This window comes from Nannospalax galili, unplaced genomic scaffold, assembly GCF_000622305.1.
Source record: "Nannospalax galili isolate Female #2095 unplaced genomic scaffold, S.galili_v1.0 scaffold806, whole genome shotgun sequence".
NCBI classification, from domain to species: domain Eukaryota; kingdom Metazoa; phylum Chordata; class Mammalia; order Rodentia; family Spalacidae; genus Nannospalax; species Nannospalax galili.
The window spans coordinates 1,997,984-2,021,562 of NW_008355419.1; the positions used below are offsets into that span (position 1 = coordinate 1,997,984).

Genomic DNA, 23,579 nt, shown 5'->3' on the forward strand with positions numbered 1-23,579 from the left:
CCAAGTTGAAGGACATTTCACTTCTTTTCACTCATGGGCAATTATGAACCAAGTTGCTATAAATAAATTTGAAAAGCACCCTCTTCCTGGGACACGGCACATTAGTAAGAGCAGGTGACATGCCACCACCTTGGACCTGCCAAAAAAAGGACACGAAATGGCATCGCCCCCTCCCCTTCATCCAGAGCCCTGCTCTGGCCTCCCCAATGTCCACTTTCTCCTGGAACAGAGCTGGGACCCATGGCTCCCCCTGAGTACGACCTCCTGAGTCAGACTGGAATCCCCAGGAAGGCAGGGCAGTGTATCCCACCGGCTCGCCCTCCTAGACTGGGCAGACGGAACAGTACCATCTCTACCACACACACCCTGCTGGGGGGATAAGAAGCAGGGTCTTCTGTCCACTAAGCAGCAAGCAAGGATGTATTTATCATCTCTTAGCTCTTGACTATGGATGTGTTGTGACTGGCTACTTGAGTTCCTGCCTCAACTTCCCCCAAATGGGAGAGTGTAACCTGGACCTGGAAAGCCAGGTAAACTCTTTCCTTGTGTTGCCTTTGGTCAGGATAATTTATCACAGCAACAAAAATAAAGTTAGAACAAGGTTTCATTATCAACAAAGTACTTCCTTTCATTCTATGGAGAAGCCACAAGGTCTTTGCCATTAAGCTTACGGAGGTGTCGATCTGCCCCGAGGTCCTGCACCCACTGCAGCTTGAGGACCACATCTCAATCACTAACAGTCCTTTCCAATTTTCTTTGCAGCAGATGCTGACTGACACGGAGGTGTCCTCCCAAGAGGGCTGCATCAAAAAGGTAGGCGAACGCATCCTGCGCCACTGTGCCCCAGCACCTTCTCCCTGGATCCAACCTGGATCTGCATGATTTGGGTCATTTCTGAGTTACAGAGCAGCATAGAGGCCATCCGTGAGCAGACCACTATCCACACACGATGTGTGTCCTGAACTCAACTGGGGCGACACTCATTTTCACTGTGTAAACAGGTGGGGGGGGGTCACCTCACTGAGTCACCCCAGGTCTTGAGAACCGAGAAGAAGCCGGTGCCTGTGGGAGTGCTGAGGGCCAGGCAGACACACAGAAATTAAATAAAGGCGGGTTGTGTTTATTTAACTGTCTTCACCGGATTCTCACATGAAAAGAATATGACGGGGGTCGGGGACAACCAGCTACAGATTCAACAGTTGCTTTTCTGTGCTCTTAGCTCCCAAAGAGGGTTCAAGCATCACTTTAAGTAAGCAGACCATCAGGCAAAAGAAAAAGTGTCAACTGGGCATTATCTGCCACTTTGCTGGCTAATGATGGATCATAGCTGGTTGACAGTTCTGAAAGAGAGAGAGAGAGAGAGAGAGAGAGAGAGAGAGAGAGAGAGAGAGCGCTATGCAGAGGGAAAATACACAGCCCAGGGAGATGCACACAGAGAAGGGTGCATATACCCGAGTGTGCCTGCTGCTGTCTAGACAGCTCTAAGAGGCTGATCGCCAATCAGCTCCAAAGCCTGAGCTCACTCACCAGGCACAGCTCATGATATCTGTACACACACACACACACACACACACACACACACACATGCACACACACACACACAAAACATATATGCCCATGTTCACACAAGCAGCTGACATTGTTCATATTCTTCCCATGAAATTCCAGTAACGTCACCTCCCTGGGCGTCCTTGCTTGGGGGCAAGGGTGATGCTGACGGGCTGCATCAGCACATGGCCCACCCAGTGTAACAAGGAACACATGCTTGAGGAGTCCTGCCACCCAGTGAACAGACAGGCCTGTCCTCCACACACTAAGCTGAGCATGTGGGCAGAGCTCTCTACAAGCGTTGGGACCTATCCCTCTCCTAGGCAAGCCCCAGGCAGCACTTCGGAGGAAAGGCTGTGACAGTGGCATTTCCTAGCCCCACTGTGGCCTCAGGAAGGACCTCTGGCAGTGGGCTCACTGTCTGACCTATTCAGCCTACCACTAAGTGCTCCTGCATTCAGAACTCAGGCCCACTGCCTGGGGGAGGCCTAAGCCTGGCCTGTCTGATGGCCTTCCTTCCTTCCTTCCTTCCTTCCTCCTTCCTTCCTCCTTCCTTCCTCCTTCCTTCCTTCCTTCCTCCTTCCTTCCTTCCTTTTCTCTCTCTACTTTTTGAGTATACCATGGCTCAGATTTTCTCTCTCTCTCTCCTTTCCCCTCTTCAGATGAATTCATGTCTTCCCTAAGAGGGTAAGGAGGGACATGTTCTTAGAAGTGCTCACTCAAGAATTGTGGGAAAGTAACTCACAGTTGACTGCATGCAACAGAGCTTAGGCTGTGTGACAGTCAGTGATTCTGTCTTGTCAGTATGTCTCTGGGACTCATCTGACCAGAGGTTACAGGAAAAGATGGATACTGAATCCATATGGTGGGACTCCCCAGCCCCGCATAGCAGTCAAGGCAGAAGGTTAAAGGGCCAAGTTCAAATGCAAAGGGCCATGAAGAGGCAAGTACCTGTATGCTTTTGAACCAAGACAAAGTAAGCTAGGACAAGAATGAGCTGCCCTCCTGGCCGCTCGCCTCGTGCTCCAGAGTAGGGCCATGTGCCATTTGCACTTTTGTTCTATAAAATGCATTCTGTGAGGTCTTGTCTAACGTGGCCCCAGGTCATCTTGAGAGCTGCTCGTAGCACAGGTGAGGTGCTATGCAGCCAGAAACCACCTGGAGATGCAGATCTGTCTCAACTGCAGGCTCTTGTGTTACTCCTGAAATTTCAGTCAGGCTGAGGGTCTCAGAGAATCAGCAGACCCCCAAAAGACCAGCCCTCAGACCAGCTGAGATACGACAGAATCCAGATCAGCAGCAAAGAGGGACATGAGGGGCTGGCTGTATCCCAACAGGGTTCCCACCACCCAACCTAGCCTGTCCTGTAGGCCCCTGCCCTATCAGAGGAAGCTGGGGGCTCCTGGTGGGGTGTCCTCCGCCAAGTCCTCCAATATCCCTGGCCAAGCTAAGACGCTGATGCAGAGTACTTTAGGGCCCTAAACCCCACAGCTTCCCAACTTTGGCAGAACTCAGAAATCCACATCATTTACCTAGTTCTTAGGTCAGAGCTGAGCAGTGAAGGACAGAAGGGATTGGACTGAGGTGAGGGTTGTAATCCAACAGAGAGGGTCACACGCCAGGCCCAGGAGACAAGGGGGGCATAGACCCCTTTAAGCTTCTTCTAGGTGGAAATTTTCATCTTACAAATACTACTTCTAAGCTGTACTTAACTCATGTCTGTGCCTTGTTTTTTCTTGCTGAAGTAACACCACACGCACCTGTGTGCTGTTTCAAGGATGACAGTGAATTCCTGGTGTCTTGTCTTCTGAGCCACCTGAAGACATGCACACTTGTGTTAGAAATATGATACAGAACCATGGGACAGGAGGGCATGTGGAGGCTGTGTGACCTTGGGTAATTCAGTTGACATCTCTGAGGAACCGTTTGTCCCTCTTGCTGAGGATTATACTCCCTGCCCTCCATCTGCCTCTGTGAAGTGTTCCAGAGTTAAGTAAATGGGTCAGTGCCACGACACTGTGATACTGAAAGGAGAATGGGGGGGGTCACTATTTTAAGTCTTAAGCATTAATGGCCAGGTTGCCAGAGGTAGCCTGGTACTGAGCGCATCTATTCAGAAATTATAGGAGGAGCCCAGGTCCAGAGAGTGTGGCTACACATGGGACAGTTGTATCAGGATTCACACCCAGGACTGCCCAGGGCCTCAGCCTGTGAGTCTAGCCAGCCTGCCCGGCCACACCCCTCCCCAGACCGGGCGAAGCCACTGCTGGCTCCAGCATAGCCCCCACCCCCATCCACCCTGCTCAGACCCTGTCTTCTGCGCCGCCTCTGCACCCCCTCCCTCCCTCATCCGCATCCCTCTGAGCCCCATCCTTCCCCACCACTGCCATCTCGTGCAGGCTGTGCTGACGCTCCTACGGGGGGGCGGGGGGCGCCTGCCCAGATCCTGGTGCCACATTCCCGCGCCCGCGCTGTGCGCACCCGGAGCGTCCCAAAAAGCCACTTTGGCTGCGGTCAGGCCTCTCTTCCTGCGGCGGAACCCTGGACCTCTGGGGCCGCCCCGGCCGCTGGCGACTCTATTTAGTCTGTTTACTTAGAGGGAAGCCCGGGGCTCCTGGAGAGCAAACATCTGCGGGAGGTAATCTAGCGAGCTGTCCATCCATCACTGGCCGCGCGACTCCCTGGAGAGCGCGCAGGAGCCCGTAGTAAAAAGGCCGCGCGAAGAGGCTTTGGGGACGAATAAAGAGCCGTGTTAAGGGCTCGCGGAAAATGGATGGAAGACGTTATTAAGGCTCAATGGCCGCCTTATCAAAATCCAATAGGATAGACATTTGGCAAAGGCTTAAATTTATTCTTTGACTTTCTGGAGGGCTTGAATTTATCCGTTAACAAGAGTGTAGTCCACCCGGGGAGATGGTATCAGCCGAAGGAATTTTGATTCAATCTCTTCGGTGATATGAAAAGGGAAACACAGGGCCCCACGGCCTCTCTCTTTGTCCCACTTTATCTTGTTTTCTTTCAACATCTTGCAAAGGAAGGAGGTGTTAATACAGGGCAACTGGGAAGAAAACAGACGAGGGGAAGTGACCTTTTTCTCTTGTATTTTTATTTCATCTTGTCCCGCTCTCAGCTCCCCCTCCCTCCCCCTCCCCAAATAAAGAAAGCCAGAACTTGCACCGTTATTAGTGAGACTGGAGGCCTGGAAAACGGTTCTCCCTGGAAGGGCCCAGCCAGCCCTTGGGGCCATGGCGGGAGACAGGAAAAGAGTCAAAAATAAATTGAGAGGGTCGGAGATGGGTCCATAAATCTCTCCCAGTTATTATTACAAACAAAATGCTACAGGTCATAAAAGTCACCGGATAGCCCAGCTCGAGTTGTCCAAACAGAGTGATTGATGGATGATTTTGGTAATCTTTGAAATGATTATTTGGGAATGAGAATCATAGCCCTCAAACCCCTCTGGGTTTGAGGGACCTTTCTCATCCTGTGGTCCAAGGTGAACTGCCTCTGGTGACAGGAAGCTCAGAGGCTTCTTGGGTCCCTCCGTGGGGACCCAGAGCTCATGAAGGCGCCAGGGCCACAAACTCAGCTTGCTGGAGAGGTAGACGCTGAGGCAGTTGGGCAAACTATCAAGTAGCTTTTTGTGTGCAGCTGTTACTGGGAGCCACACACTCCAAGGCCTAAACAGGGCCACGACTGAGCAAGCCATTCGCCTCACCTGTTTCTCTTCCCACCGGACCCTACAGGCAGACATTCATTTATACTGTCCCCTGGGGGTGTTTCCTATGTGGCTGGAGGACCAGGTACCAGGTAGACCCCCCACACACACTGGAGCTCTGGAATAAGATGCTGACCTGCCAGTCCAGATCTGGCTGGCTGGTATTTATTGGAACAAGAATCTCTATCACTGCTGCCTATAGCTTGTCTACCCTGGGTTGTACTGAAGGGCTGTACCGCTGAGGTAAGTTAGAAAGCTTCTTCCTGGTCTGCCCTTGCCAGCCAGCCACACTCAGGGACCAGCCAAGGTGCTATAACTACAGTCCCACTTTATTAAACACACACACACACACACACACACACACACACACACACAAATCCCACCACTAACACAACAAACTCTATGATCAAAATTATTAATATGCATGCGGGATCAGTTATGTCTTTATGGAATCAAAGTGTGTTTAGCTGCCCCGGAGACAGCCCCGAGTTGATTTTGATAATCTCATGCTGAATAGACTTTCCTCCTTGCAGTAAGCCAGGGACAAAAGGCTGGACAGTGGCTGAAAAGGCCTTTGAGGACATGTCTCTCTTTCCATTGTTCGGGGGTTGCTGATAAAAGAACCCAGAGTCCATTAATTCAGTGAATGAACATATAGTAAAGTCAGTTCCCTCTTGAGAACAATAATGTTGAGGTCAGCTTCGGTTGCCATGGAAACTAAGTACTCCTAAGAAGTTTGCATCCTTGATTTTGCTGAATCAAAGGCTGCAAAGTGGAGAGGTGTAACTCGGCCAGCCGAGACAGCAGAAAGTCGGGAAATGCAGCCTCCAAAGGTCCCCTTCTCCGGAGGGGGCAGGGCCACTGGCCTCAGCACCTCAGCCCTTCCCTGAAAGCTGCTGGTGTCTGGCTTCTTCCCCCACCCCTCCCTGGAGGATGGAGACTGCTTGTCCAGAAAGGCCTCTTCGGACCCCAGCGCTAAGCAGAAAGCAGTTGGGGGGTGGGGCTGCAATGGAGGCTCTGGCCACCCCCACCAGGGCCTCAACTGGACTCTGACCTCTTTGCCCCTTGAGGCACCTGAACTTGCCTCTTGGGGCAGGGCCTCCAACTGTGGCCCCTTTGAGCACTGATAAAGGTGACTAATGGCCCGTTATCGTGGCTTCTGTGAGTTATGGGCAGCCCCAGGCTGGGTGACGACTGTATAAATGTACATCTCCTAAGCTGAGTTGATGCCAATTACCCCACCCCCACCCCCACCCCCACCTGAGGATCTCTTAAATCAGCTTGAACCATCAGATTAGGTAGAGGTGCGTCTAATTAATTTCCTGGTGGTAATTTATTACCTGCCGTTTCGGGTGTTGTCTCCAGAGCCCTGCCTGGGGGATGAGACAACCCGGCAGCCAGCTGGAGGCTCAGAAGTATAGGGGTCTCAGGGCAGACCAGGGGGATGGCGTTTGTTTCTCTGTGAGAAATAGATGAGCCAGGTGTAGCTCTCGCTGAAGCATCCTGGGCTGCACTCCTGAAGGGCAACAAGGGACTGCTCTAAGTAAAGGCCCTGGAAGAGACCTGGAGAGAGGCACCAAGCAGCAGAAAAGCTGGACGGACTGAGACCCACCTCCCCTGGGTTCCTGGCAGAGAGGGAAAGCGGGCAACATCGGACAGTCCTATTTGCTGAAGCTCTGTGAGAGCCTGAGTCTCAACAGCAGAAATTCTAACCCATTTAGGAAGATGCAGATCATGCCGCACATTTAACCCACAAGGTTGGGAGAGAGACCGGTTCCTTCCCCTGGAGATCCATGGCAGGAGCCATCACCTTCCCTACCCAGCCAGGAACCTGCCCTCACTGAGTAGCCCTTGGCTTTAAACTTTGAAGTTGTGCTCAAAGCCTCCTCCCCTGAAAACAAGATATAACTACAGACCCAGGGCCCTGCGAGGTCTGAGAACTGAGTCAGGTGTGGAGGGTAACAGCTCCAGGAGTTGGAATGGACAGCCCGGGCAGCTGGGGTCATGACAGCCTCTTGCTGGACATGGGAAAGTAAGAGCCTTGCTGTCTGAACTCAGGTTGTAAGTTTCTGGCCTCTTGGAAGGCATCTGCCTCCAGGGTGGAGTCACTGCACCTGCAGTGGGGCAGAGTTCATGAGTGCTGTGACCCACTGTCCTGTCCTCACAACAAGCCAACATTTAGGGGTATCCAAGCAATCCTTGCGGAGGTTCTCAGACCCTTCCACTGTCACCTGAGCAGCCCCTGCAGGAGAGCACAGGGGAAGACAGGCCAGCAGGATGGCTTCTCCCCCACCCGGATCTGAGCAGGATTTATCGGCTGCATTACTGGCTTTATAGGAGCCAGATGGAGGCGTCAATAAACTTGGTCCGTAATCTTCAGGTGGGTGCAATATTGAGTTAATTAAATTGTGCCGCACTATTAGGAGAGAAATATATATCAGCTCTGCTCCAGGCTTCTCTCCAGCCTCTTCTGCTCTGAACCTGCAAATATAGCCTCAGCCAAGTCCATGGTCACAAGCCTAGATGCGGAGGTCTAGGTCTATTTTCCACACAGCTGTGGACTTCTTTGGTCCAGGCACTGGCCCCATCTCATAGCTCCTGTAATTACAGTGGGTGATGTGAGAACACTCCTGGTTTTGGACACATGTGGCTAGGCTTGAATACAACAACCTACTTGGGCACTGCCGATGCCCTGGGGCCCTCCCTGCAGCTGGCCATTTTGGCAATGTCATGCTGTCTCCCCAGCCCCATGTCCCTGAAGTAGCATCTCCAAGCAGGTACCAGAGTGGAGCTGGCTTTCTTCTGTGGTGTAGGCCAGGCTTCCTAGGGCCTGGGGACAGACTCTGAGGTCCCAGAAGCTGATTTATCTCCAGGGCAGCAGAGGCCATGCCCATGGGCCAGAGCCTCCATGGTACTTTGTTTCCGGGCAGGGCCTGAGTGGGTCCTGGAGTCCTGGGGTAGAGAAAGGCAGGAGGGAGGCTTCCGTGACTCACACCTGCCTGGTTCGCAGGAGTTCTCTGGAGGAAACAGGCTGTTGTGGAAGGCTGGGTCACCTTTCTGTGTCTAGAAAGCTACCTTTTACTATAGAGAGTGCCTACCCTGAGCTCAGGAAGGGTAGCCATGGGGTAGGGCTGTATGGTCCTGGGAGAAAGCCTGAGCCCACCAATATCCCGAGTGTCGGTGGATTCTGATGTGAGGTGGCACTGGCCTTCACATCCACCACGTGTGAGTGCTGCAGTGGGCTCCGAGCTCTGACCTGTGGGGCAGATTTGCACTCTACCTGAACCATAGTAGAGGCACAGAAGAAAGAGTGCAAAGGTAATGGACAGACATGGTAGAGTCCACGTCCCTGGCCCTGGTGAGTGCCCGTGTGCCAGGCACCACACAACCCCACTTATGCCAATTACACTTGTGATGGTTGCTTAAAGAACACTGGCCCTGTGATCTGTTTACTGTCGCCCTGCAGGTCTTATTAACCTGGCTTTACTGAACAAGAGAGCAGGGCAGAGCCCAAGGCCACACACTGTCAGATTGAAGAGAGTTCATCAGCCAGCGTCCAGATTACAGCAAAGGCTCCTAAGTATGTGTTGGGCAGTTCCACAGCCTCCAGTATTGATCTTCCAGCACGGCACAGGGCTGACCCAGACCCTTCCACAGCCAAAGTCAGAGTGGCTGTGCGCTGTAGGCCCAGCTGAGTTCAGGGCACAGCAAGCCTGGGAGGGCTCACATCATGGAAGTAGGTGTATTGGTCAGCCATTGCCTCCCTGACTCTTGTACAGGGAAGCCAGGATGCTGGATCCAGTTGAACTGCAGTAGCTATCATCAGCCATCTGGGGCGTGCACTCCTGAGGCTCAGGGGAAGGAGGAAGCGGGCAGGCTCATCTCCAGGCTGGGACACAGAGCACACAGGCCCCTCTGCCCACTCTAGCCAGAGTCAGCACGATGCATGGGAAGCGAGCACTGCCTCTCGTGGGAAGTCACCATTTTGTGGCAGAAACAGATGGAGGAGGTAGTATCTGGGCACATCTGGCTAGCTTGTAGGTCATGAGCTAGGACCTGTATTGAGAATGAGGCCCAAGGGCCAGACAAGGAAACTGAGGGACAGACAGGGTAAGACACACAAGCGTCCTTCTAGAGCATCTAGCTGGCATGACTTCACCTGCCCCTGCCAGCTTCCCTGATGTGGGTATGCCCACCCTTGAGAGTGACTGTCTCATCCTCAAAGTCTTCGGATTTGTATCCAGAGATACAGGGGGAAAGGCCAACTGGCCCAGGAGATGCCAAGTGTGTGGTGAGAAGTGTCCCAGGGCCCTTTGCTGGGAAGAATTTGGAAGCAAATGTGCCTGGGACTGAGAAGGAGAGTGGCTCCTGGTATACAGTCATTGACTAGCATGCACAAAGGCTGATAGCAGAGCGGATAGACCAACCCAGCCCTGTGCCCAGTGAGCCAAGCCTCGTATAGGTGATTAAATTAGGGCTTCCAGGGCTGGAGAGATGGCTCACTGTTTAAGAGCACTGGCTGCTCTCGTTCAATTCCCAGCACCCACATGGTCACTAACAACCATCTATAACTCCAGTTCCAGGGGATCCAATGCCCTCTTCTGATCTCCACAGATTCTGCATAACACATATGCACTTATACACATGCAGGCAATATATTCATACACATAAAAAATAATAAAATATTTAATAAATATAGGGTTCCCATATCAAGTCACGAAAACAAAAAGAAGAACAGGAAAACATGGACTCTTAACTGGCACATGGTCACGTGAGAGAAGTCATCCATAGATGAGCATGTGGTGGGGTTGCAGTTCTGTGACACTGGGCATAACTAGAGAAGGCATGCAGTGATTAGAGAGGAAGAGGCAGGGCATGGAGACCAGTCAGGGCCGGGACCTATGCTAGAAGACCATGACAGTAGACTCCAGACAGTGCCCATCTGTCCAAACCCAGAGAAGGTTCCACTTGAGTAAAGGGCAGATTCTGCTCAATAGCAGTGTATCAATGTTGGCTTATCAGTGTGACAATATGGTGCTAGGCTCTAATGGGGACACTGTGTTAACGGAGAGGCCAGAGGTGGGCAGGAGGAGCCCTGTGGTCAACATTCATTCATGTTTCCAGAAAGTGAAAACTTGATCTAAAAATGACTCTGTTTTTTAAAGGTTTTGAGGGCTGGGGAGATGGCTCAATCAGTAGTGTTTGCCGTGAAGCATGAGGACATGGGTTCAGATCCCTAGCACCTACATAAAAAGCCAGATGCAGTGGCACATTCCTGTTACCCTAGCAATGGGGCAGCAGAGACAGGGAGGTCCCTGGAGTTTGCTGGCCAGTCTAGCCAATAGGTGAGCTCCAGGTTCAGTGGTAGACTAAGGTGGGGAGCAGGTAAGGAAGGTACGAGATGTCAACCTCTGACCGAGAGAGAGAGAGAGAGAGAGAGAGATCAATCTTGAAAAAGTGGCACATTTTCTCCACATGGGAAATATGCACACACAGAAGGATGTACTGTATGACAAGGCTGGATGGATATACATATGAACACAGGGCTACTTTCTGTGATATAGCGGAGAATTGTTTCAAATGATAACTTCGTGGAACATTGTAATTCTTGATGTGTTAGCTTATGTGAAATGCATCACGTCCCGCCAACACAGCCACACAGCCCACGGCAGGCATATTTAGTGCTGAGGTGGCGGTCAGCCAGCCCGGCTCGTTGAGTTCTGGTCTTGCCTTCCTATGGGGCCTTTGGTCCCATTGATCTATTGGGTGGCATTCTGCCAGTTGAGGTGGAATCATCCTGTCCTATGGTGGTCAACATTCTTAGGCTGAATAATCAGCCACTGGTGCCCTGCAAAGTTCTCTGCTTCCTATCCCAAGATGGGTTCATGAGTAGAATGATCCTGAAGGATCATATGGGGTTTACTGAGAATTTAAAACTTTCTAGCATCTTGTTGAGTCTCTGAGTTTTGAACGTTGTTTGTTATTGTGGCGTAACTGTGTTGGTCCTGACTGACTGTCTCATAGAAAATTCCTCGAATGTTGTAATTCCACAATCTACCAGCATCTGGCCTTCCTAGACCCCCTGAAGGAGTAGTTGCTAAGCACCTACTGTGAGGCGTGGAGGAGCTGTCCGGGGTGCTGGAGATGCAAACTTGAAATCTGCCAAGTCTCTGCCTTCCTGGAGTTGGGACCCTGAGACTCCAGTCACCTGCACAAGGGGACAGTCTCCTTCTCAACCCTCTGAATATGCCTCGTGGGCGTACGTTCCCAAGATCTTCCCGTACTGTTTGCTCTGTGTGTTTTTTATGTTTTTTTTAATTACATTTTTTATTTTGTGTATGTGTGTGTGTATGTGTGTGTACGTGTGTGCACCCATGCCATGACACATGTGTAGATGTCATAGGACAGCTTGTGGAAGTCATTTCTCTCCTTCCTTCTGGGTCCTGGGGATTGAACTTAAATCATCAGGCTTGGCAGCAAGTGCCTTTACCTGCTGAGCCATCTCATCAGTCCGGCTCCATGATTTTGAGACAGGACTCTCCCATATGCTGATAGGCTTGGCTGGGTCCATGAACACCAGTGAGCCAGGTGACCTGGTCCTGGGTGGCTCCTCCTCTTCCTCCACCATATACAGAGGGAAACGGTAAGAATAACGATTGATTTTGGCAAGGAGTGAGATTCTTAATTTAGCAGATTCAGCATGATGTGCCGTTTTCTTATTTAATGCTCTTTCTTTCTTTGACGGATACCCTCTCTCCACCCCGGCCGCTTTGTATGCTAACGGGATTCATTATCCACCTGACACCCACGTCCATCAGTCTGCTGCACTGGCAAAGGAACGGCTTCTTCTCACCCAGTTAGCGAGATGTCGCTCCAGTGTGGTGTTGATAAATGAAGTCATAAAAAGCAAGACGTATTATTTTATGTTGGGGCCTTGCCTCTGTTATTTCTGAGCAATGGCTGAGACTTGGAGAATTAGCCTCAGAAATGTTTGCATTGTCGGTGACGGAAAATTATCACCTAGACAAAGTCTGGCATAGTGTTCATCACAGACTAGCTAAGGGTAAGTCGGGGCGGGGGCTCAAAGGCTACAGAATCCACAAGACTCATGGGGTGAGGAGGGAAGGGCAAGCTCGCATGTTCACAGCATTTATTTAGAACGTCCAGCCTGCCATGGCCAGGCCAGGCCAGGGCTTCCTTCTAGCCCTCCAAACTGGAGACTCTGGGTTCTCAAGGCCCTGAAAGGGCAGATAATTATCAGAAGAGATTCTGAAGCATGGACACCCCAGAGAGCTGTAAAAATAAAACGAGGAGGAGGGATTCTGAATAGCTCTCCTCTCTTTGTGCCTCCGTTGTGGACAAGCAGTGCAGAGGCAGGAGCGAGAGGGAACTGGCAAGGTGCAGGAAAGCATCAAATTAGACCTCAGGAGGAGCAGGATTGGCGGCCCCCTGGGGTAGGAAAGGGCTGGGGGCGGTGAGGGGCATCTCTGCCCCGTGTCTGCCCATGTGCAGCCTCCAGAAGGCAGAACAGGCCCCAGGGGAGCCCATGTCCTTCCTTGCTCACCCAAGGAGGGCAAGGGCAGGCCTGAAGGAAGTCTCCGGCTCTGCAGTGAGGGATGGGAGGCGGCATGGTTGGGACTCAGTGCACAGTGGCTGTACCAGGGTGATGCTGAGCCTGTGCCTTCTGCTGGCAAGGTCCTGCCATGGCAGGGCTCCATGGTAGGGCTGAGGCTGTAGTGGCAGGGGCCAACCTGCTGGTCTCAGGCCACATCCCAGGAGCTCCAGGGATCTTATGGCAACCCTTCAGGGCAACAACTATATCTCCTTTTCGTGGAAGACTGGTTTGGGCGGCATTCACTCTCCCAAGGTCCCCTAGGCCCAAAGTGGCAGCCTGTTCCCCCTGAAAAAATCATCATACCCAAACAGGCTTAGGTTCCTCAATAGTCACTGTAGCCAGAGGGTCCCAGCAAGCATTGGCATTTAACCCTTTTCCTTAATAAACTTTTGGCTCCAGCACATCACTCAAATACCCATCAAAGCTCTTGCCCCTTTCAGACTCCTGGCTTTCCAATATTACCATCACTCATCCACTCTGGGGTCCCCTCTCACACAGTGGGCTCTGCACAAGGGAAGTGTGAGACTTCTGTCCTCACACACTGCCAAGCCCCCTCCAGGCCGTTGTTCACAGAAACTGTGCCTCCACCAGTCAGGTGCTCTGCCCTGTATCCCATGAGAAAGCGTCCCGAGTAGTCTCAATTCCCATGGCCTTGGAGCCAGATCCTAAACACGACTTCATAGGCACTTGGGAGCTTTGCTGAGCTCGAACTGCACAGTTTACCTCACTGAGATGCTCCAGAGACCCTGCAAGAGCCTGTCTGCAAGCTCGTCTGTAGGCATGGGAGACTCAGCACTGAAAAGGGCTTCATGGAAGTCAAATGCTCCATCAGAGGACTTATCTGCTCAGCATATGTCTGTAAAATAGAGAAAATAACAGTTCCCCCTTCAAAGTTGCAGTCATTTGCACAAGGTACTATGTATGAAGCATGTATAAAATAGCATCTGGCACAGGCCTGTAGCATAGAGTGAGACAGAGGTTGGTGAGGGTGTAGAGATAGTGATGTGGTGATGGTGGTGACGATTATAATGATGGTGATGTGGTGGTAGTGACGGTGGGGGGTGCCAGTGATGTGGTGATGGTGGTGGTGGTGGTGGTAGTGGTGATGCTGATGGTGATAGTAATGATAGTGGTGGTGGTGATTGTGGTGGTAAGAGTGATGTGATAGTGGTGACAGTGGGGGATGACAGTGATGTGGTGATGGTGGTGGTGGTGGTGGTAATGGCCATGAACCTTTGAAGTCCTGTCCAGATGCGATCATTACCTAGGGCACCCAGAAGCCAGGAGAGGCTGCCCACAGAAGGCTGAAGGGATCATAGGAGCCTCAGTTTTGGTCCCATTATGGGGGTCACTTGAGCGAGTCCCTCAGCTTCTTGGGCTCTCAAGTTTCTGACTTGGCAGCTGAGAGCACATTCTGTGTGGACACCGAAGATAAGGCCCTCAGCAGTCCTGTGAGTTCTCATTCACCAAGGCAAGGTATGAAAAAGAAAAACCAACAGGAAGAGGTGGAAGGAGAAGTCGTAAACCTCCCTCACACCCTGGCCCTCATAGATGACCTCTCACGTAGAGAAGCAGGCCTTGGGGAGTTAATAAGAAATACAGGACTTCCTGTGAGATAGCAAGTGGATTGTGGGCCGTGAATTACTTTTTTCCTTTGAAAAATGATGTAGCCAGGTCAAAATATTTTTGCATTTCAAGCGCTTGAGTTCCTTTGTCCTGGGGGCTGACATGTCTTGGTTTCCACGCAACCTCACAATGCAGGGAAACATCTTTTAACTGCCAGACAGCCCTTCTGATAAGCCCGCGACTCCGTGTGCCTGGAGAGCAGGAAGGGTGAGAACACAGAGCCCTTTGCAGACTGTTTACACAGCAGCAGAGTCCCTTCACCCTCTCTGCAAACAGGCCCTGGAGCATAGGCTCCACGACCCTGCACGCACACACATGCCAGGCCCTCCTAACCTGGCCAGGACTTGACCCTGTTCCTCCTCTACTTCTCAAAGTGACAGCCACTAGCCTGGCCAGCGGAGTCTGGGACACTGTCCACTTCCTTCCCTAGTTGCCTCACCTTCATCAGGGGCCCAGTATTCTAGAGTCTCCATTAAGTCCCAGGAGAACCAGCAGAGCACAGCCGCAGGTCAAGGTGTGCCAGGTCCCAAAGCCTGTGACCGCCGAGCTGAGTGGGGGCTTCAGCCAGCACTGCCCAGCACGGGATGAGAGAATGGGCCTGTGTATCACAAGAGACCCAAACTCAAAATTCAAAGTATGGTTTCTACTGTGTGTGAATCAGTTTTGTAATTGTGTCAAGTTTAAGCCTTGAAACAGAGTTGGAGACTGTCTGTGCATAGGATGAAGGGCCAGAACATGAACAGCTGGCGGGAGGACAGCTACAGGATGGACACTCCTCCCCAGGGGGAGAGGTGTGACTGGGGAAGGAGGAAGTAGGGAGACTGGTTTGGGCATCTTACCTATGCGGAGCCCAGGCTGTCCCTGGAGGGTATTAAGTGAGCAGGTGTGTGAGCAAGACAGCCCTTCCCCCTTACCTGCAGAGCATCAATCTGTAGGGGAGGGAAAGCTGGAGGAAACCCACTGCCCAAGTGGGACCTGGAGTCAGGATCAGAGGGAGGAGGGTCCCTCAGGTCCCAGCCTGTGGACGACTGTGAAAAAGCAAGGATTTACTGACATTGTGGTACAGCCTGCCGTATGCAGAGAGTGGGGGGTCGGAGCATCAAGTCTGCATGGAGTGGGCGGAGAAGGGGCTAGAATGGGGTTGGGTTGGTTAATGAATGCGGCTAAGGGCTAATGAGGTGAAGGAGACGAGGGTCCCACCCAAGTCACAATGGGGAATGAGATGGGGGAGCAGGTTAGCTGAGGTGGGGAAGGATGGTGGGTTACCATGGGGGGAAGAAGTGTTACCCCTGTATGATTTCACTGTAAGGAGGCAGGTGCCATCACCATGTGACTCAGACTCTCGGCCTGATAAGGAGTCACCTTGGAGACTTGGAGAGAGGCAGTGATACCAGGCAGAGGCCCTTCCTGGGCTCCGGGCGCTAGGAATTACAGCACAGGTAGGACTGTTTCTGGAGGCCACCTAGGACATCCTGGGGATCCTCGCATGGGCAAAGCTGGGTAATAGAGAGATGATGGTGGATACACAACCCAGGCAGTACAGCACACATGACAACCACACCTATGGGGCACCAGAGCTTGTTTCCATCAGGACCAAGACCTGAGTTCCCTGTGATCATTTGCCCCTACCCAGCTGGGGCTCCATGAAGCCCAGCTCCCTCCAGGGATGCCCTCCAGCCTGGGCAAGGCCACATGATCACTCTTTTCACTAAATTCCCATTGTCTTGGATCTAGCCAGGGAGGCATGCGACCCCCTTGCTTACTCAGCAAGAACTGCCCTAGCTGCCGTCATTGTGAATGCATATTTAATAACCATTTTCTTCTCGGCAAACTGTGCCGCTTCGGAAGTTCAGAAATGGGCCTGGCTCTTCAGCTGTTAATGAGAAGTTAATAAAAGTGGGATTTTGTGCAACGCTGGCCCTCTGACATCTTAATCTTTATTAAAGAGACGTAACTTCCATGGAACTGGCGGGCCTGCCTGGCACAGCCAGACGCCAGGAGAGCCGGTGGAGGTGGCTGAGGACAGCCATGTAGGCCTAATCCACTAGAGAGCAATGTGAACTGAAACCTCCTCCCCCCAACCCCCAGGGGTCTCTGGTGCTTGCTAACCTCAGCAGATGTGAATTAATTACTGGCCCCAAGAGCCCCGGAGGGGCCTGTGTGTGCAGCACAGCTCACACTAGAAAGAGGCTAATAAACGAGCTGAGGAATTGCCCCCACCAGGCTCTGCAGGGCGAGCAGTGTCCCGTGCCTCCACCATGGAAGCAATGGCCCAGCAGCCATGACACCAGGCACTTCCACGTGTGTCTGACAGGATGATGATGGGGCGCATTGAGGAGCCTGGCTCTTGCTTTCTCTGTGTTTATTTGTGTGTTCATGTGTGTCAAGTACATGTGCATGTGGAAGCCGGAGCTGGACACCGGGTGCTTCCCTCTGGCTCTCTCCACCTTATTTTACTTTTAAAAATATTTTATTATTTTTATTTTCTATGTGTACGAGTGTTATGCCTGCACGTAGGTAAGTGCACCCGTGTCGTGCAATGCCTGCGGAGGACAGAAGAGGCTGTCGGATCCCCTGGAACTGGAGTTACGGACAGTTGTTAGTTGCCATGTGGGTGTTGGGATTCGAACCCGGGTCTTCTGCAAGAGCAGTCAGTGTTCTTAACCGCTGAGCCATCTCTCCAGCCCCATCTCCACCTTATTTCATGATACAGAATCTCTCACTGCACCTGGCACTGACCAAGTCAACTAGACTGGCTAGTCAGTGAACCCCAAGGACCCACCCTTCCCCACCTCCCCAACAATAGGCTTACTGGCACATCACTCCTGGAGTTTTAGCGGTTCTGGGGAATCTGAACTCAGGTCCTCATGCTTGTGTGGTGAGGACTTTACCAACCAAGCCATCCCCTCAGTCCTGTTTATTTCTATTTTTTCATTTTTATTTTATTTTATTATTTTATTTTATTATTTTATTTTATGTTTCTTGCATGTATGTAAGTGCACTTTTATTTTATTTTATTTTATTTTATTTTGTGCATGAGTGTATTGCCTGCATGTGTGTAAGTGCAATGCCTGCAGAGGTCAGAAGAGGGCTTCAGATTTCCCTGGAACCGAAGTTAAGGATGGTTCGTAGCCACCACATGGGTGCTGGGCATTGAATCCAGGTCCTCTGCAAGAGCAGCCAGTGCTCCTAACTACTGGGCCATCTCTCCAGCCCCTATCTCTATTTTTATTCAAATGAAATTCCCTTGATAGAGGATTCCTCTTTTTTAAAGTGAGCCATTCAGGGACACCCAGTTCACCATGCGATGCATTCTATACAGCCCCCAAATGCTTCATGAGCCCAGCAGAGACACTGCATCTATTCAGTGGTCAAGCCCCCCAGTACCCCTCCTCTAGCCACATTACCCGCCCCTGGCAATCACGTATCTGCAGTCAATCTCTTCTAGATTTGACCATGGGCATTGTATGAGAACAGAATCACGCAGCACATTAGTTTTCTTACTTAGCTTTGTATGTTCAAGAATTGCATGTGATGTGGTGTGTGCTGATGTGCTGATGTGCCAACAGGCCACACCTGGTCTGTCTGTTCATTCTTGGTGCTGTGGCTAGTGCTGCAGGAACACGTGTGCAGGGACCTATTTGAGTCGTGCCTCTGGCTTTCTTGGGAGACTCCTGGAGGGACTGCTGGACTTCTGGCTTCTGGCAACTTTTCAACTGCAGAGAACTGGCCTGTTTCAAACCACTTTGTGCCATCTGCACCCGGGTACCAGGGTCTTTACCTTCAGAACTGCTTGTGTTTGGAAGGAACCAAGGGTAGCCACGGTCCCTGGCGACTGAGTCTCTTTTCCCCGTGCTGAGGCAGAGCAGGGTCCAGCCCCTCCACTCTGAGCAGATTCTTCATTCACGATCCAATGAAGGGTAATAGGTGGCTGAGGATGAGGGCTGGACTGGCCGTGGAGCGCCTCACTCAGCCCAGTGTGAAGGATGAGACACTCTGAGCCAAGTCAGAGATGCAACTCCAGCGGCCACTGCTCCAGATCTCCTTCCACAGGGAAAGCCGATGAGCAGATTCAGCACTGACCTCAGGAGCCCTCGGGCCATGTGTCATGTTTGCACACAGGCACAAGCACATACATGCAGGCCCTAGGACGAGTCCACTAGGCCGCAGGCAGGCACTTGGAGCACCTCATGGGTGTGTGTAGAAGCATGTTTATCATCTGCTAATCCACTGGGAAGGAGAGGGCAGCTTTGTCTGTCTCTAAGTAATTAGGATAATTAAAAAAGAAAGCTTATTGGGTAAACATGCTCTGGGATTGTGACCCCTTAATTAATGGACTACAGGGAGAAATTACAGCAGTGGCAAGATAATTAACACGTGCTTAGGGAGGAGAGCTGTGAACAAGGGTGAGAGGACAGGGCGACTCAGCCAGGGGCTGGCTGAGGAGGGTGAGCAGGCCCACAGCCTCGAGCAGACCGACCCCTGGCCCTAGGGCAGGTTGAGGGAAGCCTACCTTGCTTTTTCAGTGTATGCTTCAGAAACCCACCACCCTCCAGATAAAACATGACCGCCTCCTCAGCCTTTGGGCCCCAGACTTTTGATCTGTGGGTGGGAGATCAAAGAGCTCGCACTTTGAGAGTGCATAGCGGTCCCCAGTATATTCTAACATTCCTAGAGGTGGAGGCCCAGGAGTCCTTGTCTGGCCCAGGCCTCAGCCCTCTCTATGAAGTGTCCACTGGGAGCCAGACCAGCTTCCTCCCTCTAAACTAGGGACTGGAGTGGCTCAGTTTGCATGGTATATACTCCAGGTTCCATCATGAGTCCCTGGGGTTTGAGACCTTTGTTGCCTGAGAAACACAGTAAATCTTTGCTCATCGCCAGGCCTCACTGGACACTGCCGAGATGGCATCTCAGACATGGTTCCTGCTCTCAAGGACATCAGGGGGCAGTGGCTCAGGGGACAGCGGCAAGTGCAGGTGGTAGCCCACTTCACCAGAAGACAGCCGCTGCTGATACCCCAGACTCTCACAGATGGAGGTGTCTGCAACTTCATGAGCCTGGGTGGCCGAGAGCCAGCTGGTCAGTCCTGGGGAAGCTTATGACCTCGTTGTGATTGGCCTTGGGCCCCGCCCACCCCCAAAGCCTAGCATGGGGATCCAAGGCTGGAGGAAGTGTCTGTGATTTGCAGGGACAGAGGCAGGACAATCAGGTTCCACCTGGGGTCCTCTGACTAGGGATCAGAGTTGAAATCCCAGTCCTCTCCTGCCATATATTCCTCAAAGTGAGACCAAAGTGCTTCCTCAAACCAAGAGCCTGCTTCCCTTCCTCCTCGGCTAAACAGAAACAGTCCAAAAGTCCAGGAGTCCAAGCCCTCTGGGTTGCTGTGGGGCCTCCTCCTTCCCCAGAGCCTTCCCCCTAGTAAATAAACCCAGAACTGGTTGAATGAGTTGGAAACTGAGGACAGCCAGGTGCCCACAGTACTTGTAGCCCCCGAGGACACTATAGTCACCTCAGCCCCTAGGTTCGAGGCCTGATGCAGAAGGAAGGGCTTGTATTTCTCAGCTTCCTTTAGGGCAAGGCCAGGCTGCTCAGCAAGGCCAGCTGCAGGGGCACCTGGGGTCAGGCTTCTGCCTCAAAGGCCAGAATGGGCCTGAGAATCAGGTTGAAATCACCAATCACTGGTCCCAGGGATCTGAAGAAGCAACAGCCCAGAGTCCAGAGGCCTCCCTGCCCACTAATAATACCAGCACACTCTGCCTCCACCTGCCCCTGCTGACTGGTTATCTCCTGGCCCCCACCCACCACCTGACTACACGCTGTCTTTGCTGTGGGACATGGATTTCATGCAATTAGACAAACTCTAGTCACCTGTCAGCTGTTTGCCTGGGGCTACCAGGTTGAGGACAGGGCTCTTGTAAGACAACTTCTAGCACTTTCTTGACACATCCTGAGAGGACTGGTGACTTGGAAGTTCCCAGGGTCTTGGCTCCACCTCCTACAGGGCAGGAATAGGAGGACCATGCTGTCACGGGCCTGGGTCCCATGGCATATCTTGTATTTGCAGTGCTGCCTGGGGTCAGCCGCATCACAGGGATAGGAACACATAGAATGGCTACTTTTTTCATTCTAGTTTGCAGACCTAGAGACATCAGTACCCCAGTACTCAAGAGAGTGCCAGGCTCAGGCTAGCATAAGAAGTCAAACCAGTATCACGTAGCTGTGCAGCCTGGGGTGTCAGGTTTCTTCCAGGACCCACAAGGAGCCTTGTAGTGACCTGAAAGCATCTTCCTTCTGGGGACCTCCCAATGGAAGCCACAGGGTAGTTTGTGAATAATCACATCAGCCCTGGACTTGTAGGAGCAGGGTCAGCACAGCCCATGATGTACTGGCTGCCTTCCCTTAGTTCGGGGCTATTGAAGAAGATGTAAAATTTCTCCATGTGATGCCTGTGTCTTTGAGTGCTACCAGACTAAAGTCTTTCAGTTCTGGCATGGGGCTTAGAACCAGTGCTCCAGACCTAGTCAAGCCACACAAAGCCTCAAGCCCTCCCTAGCCCTACCTCAGTTGAGTCAGTGCCTTCCACTCCCTGGGCCAGGGAACAGGACAGAGGGGCAGCTGGAGTCACGGGCCTGCTGCTCTCCAGCCTGGCCCCGGGGTTTGCTCTGACCAGGGTGTGCTGTGCCCATGGGCTTCATCAGGATACCTGGCCAGTGACCTCGAAGTAGGAGGCCATGCAGGGGTGACCTCTGCTTCCTCTGAGTGAGTCCAGTCTCTGCAGGCAGCAGGACCCACAGTGAAGTATCCCAGGGAACTGCAATGGTCATCCCTGTGTGCCACACCACAGCTGTCTCTGGCTACCAGACAGGGTCTCTGTCGGTGACCACCACCCCTCCTGGGAGTGCTGGCCCTGGAGGAGTCAAGGCTGTGGTCACCCCCTTGAGACCTGCTACAAGTGACAGAGCCATGACCTCCACAAATGCTCAGATACTTGGAGGCCAAAGGAAGATTCCCTCCCCAGGAAGTACTGGTCCTTCTATGAGCAGGATGGTGCAAACTGTGGATGTCAGTAGCTGGCCCCCGATATTATGTTGCTTCTTTTTCTGTGTTTCCAGAATCCTCTACACAGACAAGAAGACACCTGTCAAATTTCAGGGTGAGACCAGAGGAGGGGAGAACCAGCCTGCACTTTCTTTCCCTTTAGGCAGACACTCCCTATGTGGGTTACTTTTACATCACTCTGACCAAGTAGCTGACAGAAGGGACCTAAGGGAAGAGGGGTTTGCGCTTGCTCACCGTGCAGAGGGTCAGTTCACCATGGTGGGAAGACACGGAGGGAGTAACTTCGGAGTGGCACGAGTGTGCCGACTGGAACACACTCAGGCAGGAACTGGGCAGGCTAGAACCTTCAAGTGACCCCCCTTAATGTTCCCAACCCCTCAAAACAGCACTCACCACCTGGAGACCAAGTATTCATCCCCATGTGGGAGGCGTTTCACATTCAAACCATGACACTTCCACTTCAAAGGCAGTAACCTCCCACCCCAAAATGTGCCTTTGCCAAAGGAGAGCCAGGCAACCCGCAACCCTGCGCCTCGGTGCTTGACAGGGCAGCTGAGGCCTGCAGGGGGAGGGATGCATCTGGAATCAGAAGATGGCATAAACCCTCTCCCCAGAAGCAGAAATATCAGGGGACAGGTAGAAACAGGGATGGGATGGGTCGGACACTGTACCTCAGTGGGTCCCTACCTGCCTTTCACTCAGTCCTGACCCCATGGTTTCTTTTGGGGGGCAAAGAGTTGCCTCCTCAGATAGTCCCAACCTGTATTGCCACCCCAGTGCCTGGAAGAACAGACTCCCTAGCATTTGAGGTGCAATCTGGAAAAGGCAGAGGTGGGGGTGACCCCCTCCCATGTGCATCATGATCCCACCAACAGTGCCCTGAGCACTCTGATACGTGTGAGTATGAGGTTCAGCATGTGTGTGTGTGTGTGTGTGTGTGCAGTACATGGGGGCAGTGAGCATTGTGCATGTGTGCACATGTATGTAGACATATCTAAGCACATGTGGACATGTGAGTGTGTGCACAGGACGTATATGCATATATGTGCACATGTTCATGTAGTTCTGTGCATGTGCTATGTGAATGTGTACATGTGAGGAGGTATATGCACATATATATGTGTGTTTATAGGTAGCTGTATGTGCATATGTGTACGGGATGCATGCACATGTGTATGTGTATAGTTATGTGCAGATGTGAGTGTATGTATATTTGTACATGTGTGTATATGTGTGTATGGGATGCAAGCATCTATCTGTGTGGGTAAGAGCATATACATATGTGTTCCTGTGTGATATGTGCATGTGTATGGCATGTGTATAAGCGTATGTGTAAGTGTGCACAGTTATTTGTATGTGTGTGTGCACAGGCATATGTGTTTATAGGCATGAGTGTGCACTTGTGTGGTATGTATGCTTGAGGAGCATATACATATGTGTTCCTATGTGGTATGCACATGCATGTACACATGTGGGGGCATTTATATATGTATATGCATATGTGTGCACATGTATTTGCATATGTATGTGTGCACAGGCATGTGTGGTGCATGTGTGAGTATGAGGTTCAGCATTGTGTGTGTGTGTGTGTGTGTGTGTGTGTGTGTGTGTGGTAGATGGGGGCATGTGTGGGGTATCTGTGTAGGCATGTGTGCATGTGCATATGAACTTATATAACACGTGCACATCCACATGTGTGTTACATGTGTGCCTACATGTGGGAGCATTTGAGTGTGTATGCATGTGCATGGTACATACGTGCATGTACATGTGTAGGAGCATCTGTGTAGGCATGTGTGTACTGGCCTCTGTGTGTGTGTGTGTGTGTGTGTGTGTGTGTGTGTACTGGCCTCTGTGTGTGTGGTGTATGGGTGTATGTGTGTGTGTGTGTGTGTACTGGCCTCTGTGTGGTATGTGTGTGTGTGTGTGTGTGTGTGTACTGGCCTCTGTGTGGTATGTGTGTGTGTGTGTGTGTGTGTGTACTGGCCTCTGTGTGGTATGTGTGTGTGTGTG

At 51.8% G+C, this 23,579-nt stretch overlaps 1 protein-coding gene across 10 annotated transcripts in view; it reads left to right on the forward strand.

The window, feature by feature from the left end:
• The window catches only part of Prdm16 (PR/SET domain 16), a 345,691-nt gene that overhangs the window by 163,746 nt on the left and 158,366 nt on the right, over positions 1–23,579 (forward strand). For 5 of the 10 annotated variants that reach the window (XM_008852658.2, XM_029555848.1, XM_029555847.1 and 2 more), the window contains exon 3: positions 763–813. The exons of 1 other annotated variant lie outside the window; for it this stretch is intronic. In XM_008852658.2, the coding sequence (XP_008850880.1) occupies positions 763–813 (51 nt within the window). The remainder of the gene's footprint in view (positions 1–762; positions 814–23,579) is intronic. 4 more of the 10 variants (XM_029555849.1, XM_029555851.1, XM_029555852.1 and 1 more) reach the window with 1 other exon arrangement.